Source organism: Pagrus major, chromosome 21 (genome assembly GCF_040436345.1).
Source record: "Pagrus major chromosome 21, Pma_NU_1.0".
Lineage (NCBI taxonomy): Eukaryota > Metazoa > Chordata > Actinopteri > Spariformes > Sparidae > Pagrus > Pagrus major.
In genome coordinates, this window is record NC_133235.1 from 30,708,858 (window position 1) to 30,721,768 (window position 12,911).

General features: G+C 43.2%; 1 protein-coding gene across 2 annotated transcripts in view; it reads left to right on the forward strand.

The window, feature by feature from the left end:
• The window catches only part of trim55a (tripartite motif containing 55a), an 11,873-nt gene extending 6,351 nt beyond the window's left edge, over window positions 1–5,522 (forward strand). For both annotated transcript variants that reach the window (XM_073491925.1, XM_073491924.1), the window contains exons 5-9: window positions 2,568–2,801; window positions 3,515–3,537; window positions 3,613–3,737; window positions 4,725–4,975; window positions 5,140–5,522. In XM_073491925.1, coding sequence (XP_073348026.1) covers window positions 2,568–2,801; window positions 3,515–3,537; window positions 3,613–3,737; window positions 4,725–4,975; window positions 5,140–5,223 — 717 coding nt within the window. In that variant the 3' untranslated portion in view covers window positions 5,224–5,522. The remainder of the gene's footprint in view (window positions 1–2,567; window positions 2,802–3,514; window positions 3,538–3,612; window positions 3,738–4,724; window positions 4,976–5,139) is intronic.
• Window positions 5,523–12,911: the final 7,389 nt, after the last annotated feature.

A 12,911-nucleotide genomic window follows, 5' to 3' on the forward strand; every position in this document is an offset into this window, starting at 1 on the left:
CTGAGTGATGACAGAGACATGTGTGACAGATGTCCATCTCTGTCTTACACAGATATCTGATTTATGAACCAGTTAGGTTGCAGTTTATCAATTATACTCACAGTGATCATGGCCGTAGTGCTCCCCGGGTCCACCTGTTGACCTTCTCCGCCCCTTGAAGCTGCCGCAGATGTTGAATCTCCGCGTCCAGAAGATGCAAACATATCGAATATTTTTCTACATTTTGCAGCATCCACCTGGAGGGCCATTCTCTTTTGGTCCCTAGCTCTTTCAGCGCCACCCTTTCTCTTTTTGCCATCCATGGTCAGATAAGCTACTATAAACTACTTTTTATCACGCTCGGTCTTAGCTGTTTTTACAGGCACCTTGTAGCCCGAGAGTGAGGGGACCTGCCGGGCAGACCCTGCCCTCAGCTCATTGGTCCAGCAGCTACATCAGTCATGAACAATGGGCCGAGCTACCAGTTTATGCACCAATAGGAGGGCTTATATACCGTCATTCGCCTACAACGGTATGTTAAATTGTTATTATATTTCACGTCGTAAAATAAATAAAATAAATAAAAATAACGCAGGCCAGTAGGCCAGAAAGCCTCGCAGGCCACCGGGACAATGCCCGGTTTGCCCGTATTGCCAATCCGGCACTGAGCTAGATGGACTCCCAGGAACTTGACGTTCCTGACCCTCTCCACAGCAGCACCATGGATGTTTATTGGTGAATGTTGTCTGCCACCCCTCCGGAAGTCAATCACCATCTCCTTCGTTTTGTCCACATTAAGGACAAGGTTGTGGGATTCACACCATGCAGTGAGCAGCTCCACCTCCCTCCTGTACGCAGACTCATCATTGTCACTGACGAGCCCCACCACTGTTGAGTCGTCAGCGTACTTGATGATGCGGTTGGTACTGTGTCTGGCAGCACAGTCTTGGGTCGGCAGGCTGAACAACAAAGGGCTCAGAACACAGCCCTGAGGAGAGCCTGTGCTCACTGAGATGGTCCTCGATGTTTGACTGCCCACTTTGACTGCCTGCCGCCGCTGTGTCAGGAAGTCGAGAATCCAGTTACAGGTGCCAGTGTCCACCTGTAGCATCTTCAGCTTTTCCACCAGTTGTTGTGGAATGAGCGTATTAAAGGCTGAGCTGAAGTCAATAAGTAGGATTCTGGCATAGGTGTTTTTCCTCTCTAGGTGAGACAGTGTGAGGTGGAGTGTGGTGGCAATGGCGTCCTCTGTGGATCGGTTGGTTCTGTATGCAAACTATATTATAATCATTTATAATCATTTATAATCATCTATAATCATCTATAATCATTTATAATCATCTATAATCATTTATAATCATCTATAATCATTTATAATCAACTATAATCATCTATAATGATCTATAATCATTTATAATCATCTATAATCATTTATAATCAACTATAATCATCTATAATCATTTATAATCATCTATAATCATCTATAATCATTTATAATCAACTATAATCATCTATAATCATTTATAATCATCTATAATCATCTATAATCATTTATAATCAACTATAATCATCTATAATCATTTATAATCATCTATAATCATCTATAATCATCTATAATCATTTATAATCAACTATAATCATCTATAATCATTTATAATCAACTATAATCTTCTATAATGATCTATAATCATTTATAATCATCTATAATCATTTATAATCAACTATAATCATCTATAATCACCTATAATCATCTATAATCATTTATAATCAACTATAATCATCTATAATCATTTATAATCATCTATAATCATCTATAATCATTTATAATCAACTATAATCATCTATAATCATTTATAATCAACTATAATCATCTATAATCATTTATAATCAACTATAATCATCTATAATCATTTATGATCAACTATAATCATCTATAATCATCTATAATCATTTATGATCAACTATAATCATCTATAATCATCTATAATCATTTATGATCAACTATAATCATCTATAATCATCTATAATCATTTATGATCAACTATAATCATCTATAATCATTTATGATCAACTATAATCATCTATAATCATCTATAATCATTTATAATCATCTATGATAATCTATACTCAACTATCATCGTTTATAATCATATATAATCATTTCTAATCTTCTATAATCATCTATAATCATTTATAATCATCTATAATCAAGTATAATCATTTCTAATCATCTATAATCATTTATAATCTTCTATAATCATCTATAATCATTTATAATCATCTACAATCAAGTATAATCATTTCTAATCATCTATAATCATTTATAATCTTCTATAATCATCTATAATCATTTATAATCATCTATAATCATTTATAATCATCTATAATCATCTATAATCATTTATAATCATCTATAATAAAGTATAATCATTTCTAATCATCTATAATCATCTATAATCATTTATAATCATCTATAATCATTTCTAATCTTCTATAATCATCTATAATCATTTATAATCATCTATAATCATTTCTAATCTTCTATAATCATCTATAATCATCGATAATCATCTATAATAATTTCTAAGGAAAACGGACGCAGACAGAAGTCGAAGGTGTGTGAGACGTTCGATCACCTGTTCGCTCTGCTGGAGGAGAGGAAAGGTGAGATGATCCTGAGGATCAACTCTGAGCAGGAGGAGAAACTGGACTACATCAGAGGTCTGAGGAGGAAGCACAGCGAACACCTGGAGAACGCTGCCAAGCTGGTGGAGAACGCCATCCAGACGCTGGACGAGTCCGAGATGGCCGTGTTCCTGCAGGTGAACCTGAACGCACCGGGGTGTTTTTAGATAAACTGATCCAGTCATCACCTGTCCTCACCTGTCCTCAACTCTCCTCACCTGTCCTCACCCGTCCTCACCTGTCCTCAACTCTCCTCACCTGTCCTCACCTCTCCTCACCTGTCCTCACCCGTCCTCACCTGTCCTCACCTCTCCTCACCTGTCCTCACCTGTCCTCAACTCTCCTCACCTGTCCTCACCCGTCCTCACCTGTCCTCAACTCTCCTCACCTGTCCTCACCCGTCCTCACCTGTCCTCAACTCTCCTCACCTGTCCTCACCCGTCCTCACCTGTCCTCAACTCTCCTCACCTGTCCTCAACTCTCCTCACCTGTCCTCACCCGTCCTCACCTGTCCTCAACTCTCCTCACCTGTCCTCACCTGTCCTCACCCGTCCTCACCTCTCCTCACCTGTCCTCACCTGTCCTCACCTCTCCTCACCTGTCCTCACCTGTCCTCACCTCTCCTCACCTGTCATCACCTGTCCTCACCTCTCCTCACCTGGCCTCACCTCTCCTCACCTGTCATCACCTGTCATCACCTGTCCTCACCTGGCCTCACCTGTCCTCACCTGTCTGTCTGAACCATGTTCCACTTTTTAAAAACACAATGAATCATTTATTTGTTTGACATGAAGTCCACAAATATAATGCTGGACAATAACTGAGTGTGTCGTCTCGTCTCGTCCTGCAGGCCACCAGGCCTCTGCTGCAGAGGTGAGTGTCAGTAACAACAACACGACTGCACGTTATTATCGCTGCAGAGTTTAACTATTGCTGCTTCACCGTCAGGATCGTGGAGAGCTCCGACACGTCTCAGCTGGATCAAGTCCAACACGGCTACGAGAAAATGGAGCATTTCATGGCTAACTTTGATCGTCAGAGGAGGGCGCTGATGAGCATCGACTTCATGAAATGTAAGAAACACAGGAAGTCTTTATCTGACCGTCCAATCACAGACCAGACAGACGTCATACAAATAAACACACAGATGTTAGCATGCTAAACGTTAGGACCCAAAAAATGGTGATTGCACGCTCCAAGCCAGCGAGCCGGGCTTCTTACCCATTTAAAGTTTGAGAATAGTTGAGATTGTTTCAGCCTCTAATCATTCACTTCCACCAGATCAAACTGAGACTCTGAGCTGCAGCGATCCTGAACCAGCTACTAGATGGTTCCATTAGTCTTTCGGCCCTGTACCCAGGTCGGACACGTCAGGACTGCTACGGGCCTCCACCAGAGTTTCCTCTGGTTTCGCCCTGCCCAGGCATAGTTCTCTATCTTTCAGGTCCTAACATTTAGCATTAGTAGCACTAAACTACTGAGTGGGGAGATGCTAAAGTGTTAGCATGCTCATGTGTGTGCATGGAACTACTATCATTCAGTATAATGTTTGCTAACGTGTTAGCTGTGAGCTACAGTAATAGAAAATGTTTCGTTATATGTAAGCATTAAGCTAATGCTCTAGCATGGTGTTAATGGTCGATCATTTAGCATAATCAATTCTAATGTGGAATAATGCTAATGTGTTTGTATGGAGCTATTATTTCAGTATGATACACAATAATATCTTTGCTTTGAGCTACTGTCATTTAGTGTACAGTATGCTAATATGTTTGCATGTTATCATAGAATATGCTAATGTATTAGCATCAAGGTTTGTTCATCAAGCATAAATGCTTGATAATATGTTAGCTTGTTAATGTGTTATCATATGCCTGTTTGTTAGCGTGGAGCTATTATGAATCAGTATGTCATTAAGCACAATTTATGCTAATATATTAGCATTTCAATGTGTTTTATGGAACATGCTAATATATTAGCGTGGAGCTAATATTATCATGGCTATATGTATGCTAATTTGTTAGCATGGAGCTATTTACAGCACTGTGTTGTCTTGTCAGTGGATGACGATGATGATGATGATGAAGATGAAGCAGTGGAGGTCAGAGGGACGACAGCAGGACTCTCAGCCAATCAGCAGCCTCCTCTGTCACCTGTTCAGCCTGCAGGTGTTCAGCTCTCAGCCCCGCCCACTCAGAGACCCTCTGAGGCTCCACCCACCCCCACTGCACAGACAAAAAGCCCCGCCCCTTCATCGTCCAGCCAGGCCCCGCCCCCTCTCCCACTCCCCACCGCCAGTCCCGCCCCACAGGTATGACATCACACACTGCATTCAAGTGCTGCTGGGAAATCTGTGATATTTAAACTGCTGTCAGCTGAAGTCAAACATGAAACAGAACAAAGATCAAACAGTAAAGAATCTGAATTCTGCTTTCAAAGGATTATTAACTGAAACTAATGAAACGTCTTCTGCAGGTTCAGTCTGATCAGCAGAGTGAGTCGGAGGACAGAGACGGAGCGAGACATGTCTTCTCCTTCAGTTGGCTCAACCAGAAGTGAAGACAGCGTCTGCCAGACTTCAGTCACATTTTTCCAGATTTAATAAACAGCGTGTCTGTGACGAGTCACTTCAGATAATAATTCCTCCATCAGATTTTGTAAAGTTTGTTCTGACACAAATGTGACGGCTGAATTTTAAACAGCTTCTTTTCTGTTCGAATGTCGAATAAATTGTTGTTTTATTATGAAACAGATGTGTCTGCTTTAAAGGGCGGCTTCACCCAAAATCATCCTGTTCTCCTCTCAGGTGAAGACAAAGACACCAGACTCCATTCAATAAAAGTCCAGTTTTACTCTAACGTCAGTTGGATTGAATGAACCTTTATGTCTTAATGAGTGATGGAATGTAACTAAGTACATTTACTCAAGTACCAGAGTGTTTCCATTGGACTCATTTTTTTTTTTTTTTGTACTTAGGAAACAAATACATTAATTTATTAGAGTCATTAATTTATGTTGGACTGTTGAACCATCACAGTCAATAATACACAAACAAACAGGAAGTGTGTTTGTAAAGTACGGTGGCCCAGCAGCCGCTTTGAGTCAGCCAATCAGAGTCTGAAGCAGCAGACGTTGAACAGTTTTATTGTAAATCTAAAATTGTTCTGAGGTTCTGACAGATTTATTACAACACAAGATTCAAACATCCAGAACGACTTCGGACCAGTCAGATCGTATTTCAGCCGTCAGAACTCAAATATTAAAAATATAATCCGATCAATTCATTTTGATTCGAGACGTTAAAGATGTTCAGCTGAAGAAGAAAAAGTGTCTTTAAAAACTTTATAGATCAAAGTTTATATTCACACAGCTGCTGATTGACAGGTTCCATCAATAAATACAAAGATCAATCAATCATTCATCAAGTGGCTGTAATGAGTGAAACAGTTTAAATGTTGGGACAGAACCTGAAACATGATCTGAGCAGAACCTGAAACATGATCTGAGCAGATCATGAACTCGTGAACAGTTTGTGGGTCCGACTCATTTCCCCAAGTCGTCCATCATCCTGCGGTTGCTGTCGGCCTGCTGGGCGATCTGCTCGGCCCGGGCCATCTCCAGGACCTCCCTCAGCAGGTGGAAAGTCAGATCCAGAGAGATGGGAGGCTCCTCGGACCTCTTCCCCTTCTCCTCCACCTCCTCCTGCTGCTCCGCCCGGCCCCGCAGGAGGCGCTGCATGAGCTGCAGCAGAGCCCGGCTCACCACCGAGGATGAAGAGGAAGAAGAGGAGAGGAGGTCTGGAGCAGCAGCAGAGGAGGAGGATCCTCCACCTCCACCCAGCCGCAGGGAGAACTCCTCCCCCAGGTGGAGCAGCAGCGGTCTGGGCAGGAGCAGGCGGAGGCCGGGGGGAGCGTCCACTGGTCCACAGTCAGCAGAGTGATGGAGGAAGGAGGCGAGAAGAACCACGAGCCACAGCAGCACACACAGCTTCATGTCTGAGGACACACACAGCTTCACGTCTGAGGACACACACAGCTTCACATCTGAGGACACACACAGGAGGCTGAGACACAACATGTACACAACATATCTCCTCCCACAGAGGTTCCTACAGGTTGATCTTGTTCTAACGATTTAAATAAAAATATATCAAAGATAAATAATACAAAATATATGGTTGTCTCACCTGATGGTCCTGCAGAGCTGCTGTCTGTCTGTGTCTGTCTGTCCGTGTGTCCGTGTGTCTGTCTGTCTGTCTGTGTGTCTGTCTGTGTGTCTGTCTGTCTGTCTGTGTGTCTGTCTGTGTGTCTGTCTGTGTCTGTGTATGTTGAAGACTGACTGTCTTCAGTCAGAAGCTCTGGAGCTGTTTCTCCTTTATATCAGTGAGTCTCAAAGAGGGAGGAGCTCTGCACACAGTCACACACCTGCATGTGAACAGGACTGATGATGGTGATGGTGATGATGGTGGTGATGATGATGATGATGATGATGATCGTGATGATGATGATGATGATGATGATGGTGTTGATGATGAAGATGATGATGATGATGATGATGATGGTGATGATGATGATGATGGTGATGATGATGATGATGACGATGATGATGATTGTGATCGTGATGATGATGATGATGATGATGATGGTGATGATGGTGATGATGATGATGATGATGATGGTGATGGTGTTGATGATGATGATGATGATAGTGATGATGATCATGATGATGGTGATGATGGTGATGATGGTGGTGATGATGAAGATGAAGATGATGAAGATGATGATGGTGGTGATGTCATTAAGTCATAATGCAGCTGTTAGATGTTTATTGATGTTTCATCATTAGTGCAAAGATCATTTTCCATATTTCATAAAATCAGATGAAATAAAGTAAATCATGATGAGTGTTTGGTTCTGATCCGTCAGCAGCAGGATAATTAATCTCATGACGAACAAACAAAATATTTGTATTATTCTGAACTTCTCCTTGACGTTCTCTCACATGATGTAACACTGACTGCCTGTTTGTCGGAGGCGAGTGGACGACCTCCATGATGAAGATGAAGATGAAGATGAAGATGAAGATGATGTGACCTTTCTCAGCTCGACTGTGGACTGAAGGTGTGACCTTCATCTGCTGCAGCGGCAGGAAACGCAGTGAGACGTCTCTGTGTTTGTTTGTTTCTTTGTGAAAAGATGTGATTTTGTTCTGAACGCTGCAGCAGGAGGTCCAGAACACCACGGTACCACAGCTGACAGCTCTGACAGAGCTACTGAACACGGTCATCATGCTGGATAACATGGGATCACTTGAGGAGTCCGTGCAGCTGCAGTGCATGAAGGAGCCCAAACTAACTGTGTCTGTCTGTCTGTCTCTGTGTCTGTGTGTCTGTGTGTGTGTCTGTCTGTGTGTGTGTCTGTGTGTCTGTGTGTCTGTGTGTCTGTGTGTGTGTCTGTGTGTCTGTGTGTGTGTCTGTGTGTGTGTGTGTCTGTCTGTCTGTCTGTGTGTCTGTGTGTCTGTGTGTGTGTCTGTGTGTCTGTGTGTGTGTCTGTGTGTCTGTCTTTCTGTCTGTCTGTGTGTCTGTCTGTCTGTGTCTGTACACAGACAGACAAGTATAAAGTATATAAAGTATATAAAGTATATAAAGTATATAAAGTATAAAGTATATAAAGTATATAAATAAGTTTCTCTCCTCAGCCTTTATAACAGAACCCAGCACACACAGTCACAAGGTTAAAATAACACTCCATCATCTCCACTTTCTCCACAGGTCAACATACCTTTAACATGCACGTACATCCCATAATTAATGTTTCATACATCAACCATTGTCAGAACACATACACAGGAGACGTTACACAGAAACGTCACAAAAATACTCCAGGATGAACTCCGTGGACTCCTTGGACTCCTTGTCTGTTGTCTTATCTATGTGAGGTTTTTGAGCCCTCCCTATCACTGAGCTCTGAAACCATAAAGCTGTCACATGACATGAACCATGAGAGGCCCACAGACGCAGTGTTTTCACTCCTCACACATCTTCTATACTCGTTAAGTTTCACATGCAAGAAAAACATCAGAATAATAAGCGGACATTAGAGAATTTCCCTCACAAAGCTAATGACAGGCCTCCGTATCTGAGCTGTGTTTGAATAAGTTTCTACAGATGTGTCTTTTGTTCTGAGTCCTCTGATCATGTGCAGCAGCTCTGTGGTGCTGGAACAGATCCGGTTCAGATTCTGCTCTGGGCTTAACACTGGCAGACAGTGATGATGCAGAGGACGAAGGTAAATCAGACAAAAAGCTTAAACTCCCTCCACGCCAAAAGACCGAACACACTGATCTGCAAGGCCAGTGACGTTGTGGGAGTGGAGCTGGACTCTCTGTCATCTTGGACAAAGGCTCCCATCCGCTCCACGACGTGGTGGCCAGCCACAGGAGAACATTCAGCACCAGACTGATCCACCAAGATGCACCACAGGAAGTCATTCCTGCCTGTGGCCATCAGACTGTTCGGCTCCTCTCTGAGCGTCAACACGACGACTCCAAACCAAATAATGTTATAACAATAACCCACGTTTCAACTGTAGCATTAGTTATTACACTGTATATATAGAGAGATATATTTCTAGTAGAATGTACATTTCTTATATTGTATTCTATTTTTATTATTCTTGCTTATATATTTTCTAGGACTTTGAATGGAGCAGCTGTAACTCAAGCAATTTCCCCTCAGGGATCAATAAAGTATTTCTGATTCTGATCTTGACGTGGTCCTGACAGAAGGTTATCAGCCAATCAGCCACCACAAATGATTGATGAGCAGGAGTTACTTATTGATTGGTCACGCCTGTTGGAGAAGAGGTTCAGGTCGTTGGCCTGCGTCTGATGACAGTCTGGTTTCTCGGCCCTGAGAAGGCGTCGGGGCTTTGAACTCATCACTTCTAGATGTTGGCTCTTGAGTCTGTGACGATGAGAACTGACCGACTGAATAAGTCAAAGAAACACTATAGTCAGTGTTTGTTGTATAAAAGCCCTGTGCTGGACGTGGTTCTGCTCATTCTGAGTCGGATCAGGTCTGAGCAGCGTGTGGACACTGAGCTTTGTTTAAAGGTCGATGTGTCAGGAAGCTGCAGGTGTGACTGCCTCTGCTCTGACCTCTGACCTCTGATATTTACACACCACAGTCAGTCAGAGTCATTGTTTGTCCTTTAAACTGTTCAGACTCATTTCCTGTGTTCTGTTGTTAAAGTTATCAGATTATAAACGTGGTTCTGTCTCCTGCAGCCATCAGAACTTCCTGCTCAGTGTTTATATTGTCCCACAACACTGATTATTATTATTGATATTATTATTAATATAGTTCTGTTTCAAACCAGGCGAGGCTGTCACAGTCCTGCTCTCACAGACGGGCAGGTTCTGATCCACATGTGACACAGCAAATGTCGTATGTTGACATGTTTTATAGATGTGGCAGAAAGAAGGTTGTCACCTTTGAACTGATGTGACAGTCAGTTCATGTGACAACAGTCAGTTCACGTGTCAACAGTCAGTTCATGTGACAACAGTCAGTTCACGTGTCAACAGTCAGTTCACACGTGTCAACAGTCAGTTCACGTGTCAACAGTCAGTTCATGCGTGACAACAGTCAGTTCATGTGACAACAGTCAGTTCATGCGTGACTACAGTCAGTTCACGTGACAACAGTCAGTTCACGTGTCAACAGTCAGTTCACGTGTCAACAGTCAGTTCATGCGTGACTACAGTCAGTTCACGTGTCAACAGTCAGTTCACGTGTCAACAGTCAGTTCATGTGTCAACAGTCAGTTCATGTGACAACAGTCAGTTCACGTGTCAACAGTCAGTTCACGTGTCAACAGTCAGTTCATGTGACAGTCAGTTCATGTGACAGTCAGTTCACGTGTCAACAGTCAGTTCACGTGTCAACAGTCAGTTCATGTGACAACAGTCAGTTCACGTGACAACAGTCAGTTCACGTGTCAACAGTCAGTTCATGTGACAACAGTCAGTTCACGTGTCAACAGTCAGTTCATGTGACAACAGTCAGTTCATGTGACAACAGTCAGTTCACGTGACAACAGTCAGTTCACACGTGTCAACAGTCAGTTCACATGTGTCAACAGTCAGTTCACGTGTCAACAGTCAGTTCATGTGACAACAGTCAGTTCACACGTGTCAACAGTCAGTTCACGTGTCAACAGTCAGTTCACGTGACAACAGTCAGTTCACATGTGTCAACAGTCAATTCACGTGTCAACAGTCAGTTCACGCGTGTCAACAGTCAGTTCACGTGACAACAGTCAGTTCACGTGTCAACAGTCAGTTCACGTGTCAACAGTCAGTTCATGTGACAACAGTCAGTTCACACGTGTCAACAGTCAGTTCACGTGTCAACAGTCAGTTCACGTGACAACAGTCAGTTCACGTGACAACAGTCAGTTCACGTGTCAACAGTCAGGTCATGTGACAACAGTCAGTTCACACGTGTCAACAGTCAGTTCACGTGTCAACAGTCAGTTCATGTGACAACAGTCAGTTCACGTGTCAACAGTCAGTTCATGTGACAACAGTCAGTTCACACGTGTCAACAGTCAGTTCACGTGTCAACAGTCAGTTCATGTGACAACAGTCAGTTCATGTGACAACAGTCAGTTCACACGTGTCAACAGTCAGTTCACGTGTCAACAGTCAGTTCACACGTGTCAACAGTCAGTTCACGTGACAACAGTCAGTTCACGTGTCAACAGTCAGTTCATGTAACAACAGTCGGTTCACGTGTCAACAGTCAGTTCATGCGTGTCAACAGTCAGTTCACGTGTCAACAGTCAGTTCATGTGACAACAGTCAGTTCATGTGACAACAGTCAGTTCACGTGTCAACAGTCAGTTCACATGTGTCAACAGTCGGTTCACACGTGTCAACAGTCGGTTCACGTGTCAACAGTCAGTTCACGTGACAACAGTCGGTTCACGTGTCAACAGTCAGTTCACGTGTCAACAGTCAGTTCATGTGACAACAGTCAGTTCATGTGACAACAGTCAGTTCACACGTGTCAACAGTCAGTTCACGTGTCAACAGTCAGTTCATGTGACAACAGTCAGTTCACGTGTCAACAGTCAGTTCATGTGACAACAGTCAGTTCACACGTGTCAACAGTCAGTTCACGTGTCAACAGTCAGTTCATGTGACAACAGTCAGTTCATGTGACAACAGTCAGTTCACACGTGTCAACAGTCAGTTCACGTGTCAACAGTCAGTTCACACGTGTCAACAGTCAGTTCACGTGACAACAGTCAGTTCACGTGTCAACAGTCAGTTCATGTAACAACAGTCGGTTCACGTGTCAACAGTCAGTTCATGCGTGTCAACAGTCAGTTCACGTGTCAACAGTCAGTTCATGTGACAACAGTCAGTTCATGTGACAACAGTCAGTTCACGTGTCAACAGTCAGTTCATGTGACAACAGTCAGTTCACGTGTCAACAGTCAGTTCACACGTGTCAACAGTCGGTTCACACGTGTCAACAGTCGGTTCACGTGTCAACAGTCAGTTCACGTGACAACAGTCGGTTCACGTGTCAACAGTCAGTTCACGTGTCAACAGTCAGTTCATGTGACAACAGTCAGTTCACGTGTCAACAGTCAGTTCATGCGTGACAACAGTCAGTTCACGTGTCAACAGTCAGTTCACGTGTCAACAGTCGGTTCATGCGTGACAACAGTCAGTTCACGTGTCAACAGTCAGTTCATGTGACAACAGTCAGTTCATGTGACAACAGTCAGTTCACGTGTCAACAGTCAGTTCACACGTGTCAACAGTCGGTTCACGTGTCAACAGTCAGTTCACGTGTCAACAGTCAGTTCATGTGACAACAGTCAGTTCATGTGACAACAGTCAGTTCACGCGTGTCAACAGTCGGTTCACGTGTCAACAGTCAGTTCACGTGTCAACAGTCAGTTCACATGTCAACAGTCAGTTCATGCGTGACAACAGTCAGTTCATGCGTGTCAACAGTCAGTTCACGTGTCAACAGTCAGTTCATGCGTGACAACAGTCAGTTCATGCGTGACAACAGTCAGTTCACGTGACAACAGTCAGTTCATGCGTGACAACAGTCAGTTCACGTGTCAACAGTCAGTTCATGTGACAACAGTCAGTACATGTGACAACAGTCAGTTCACGTGTCAACAGTCAGTTCACGCGTGTCAACAGTCAGTTCATGTGAC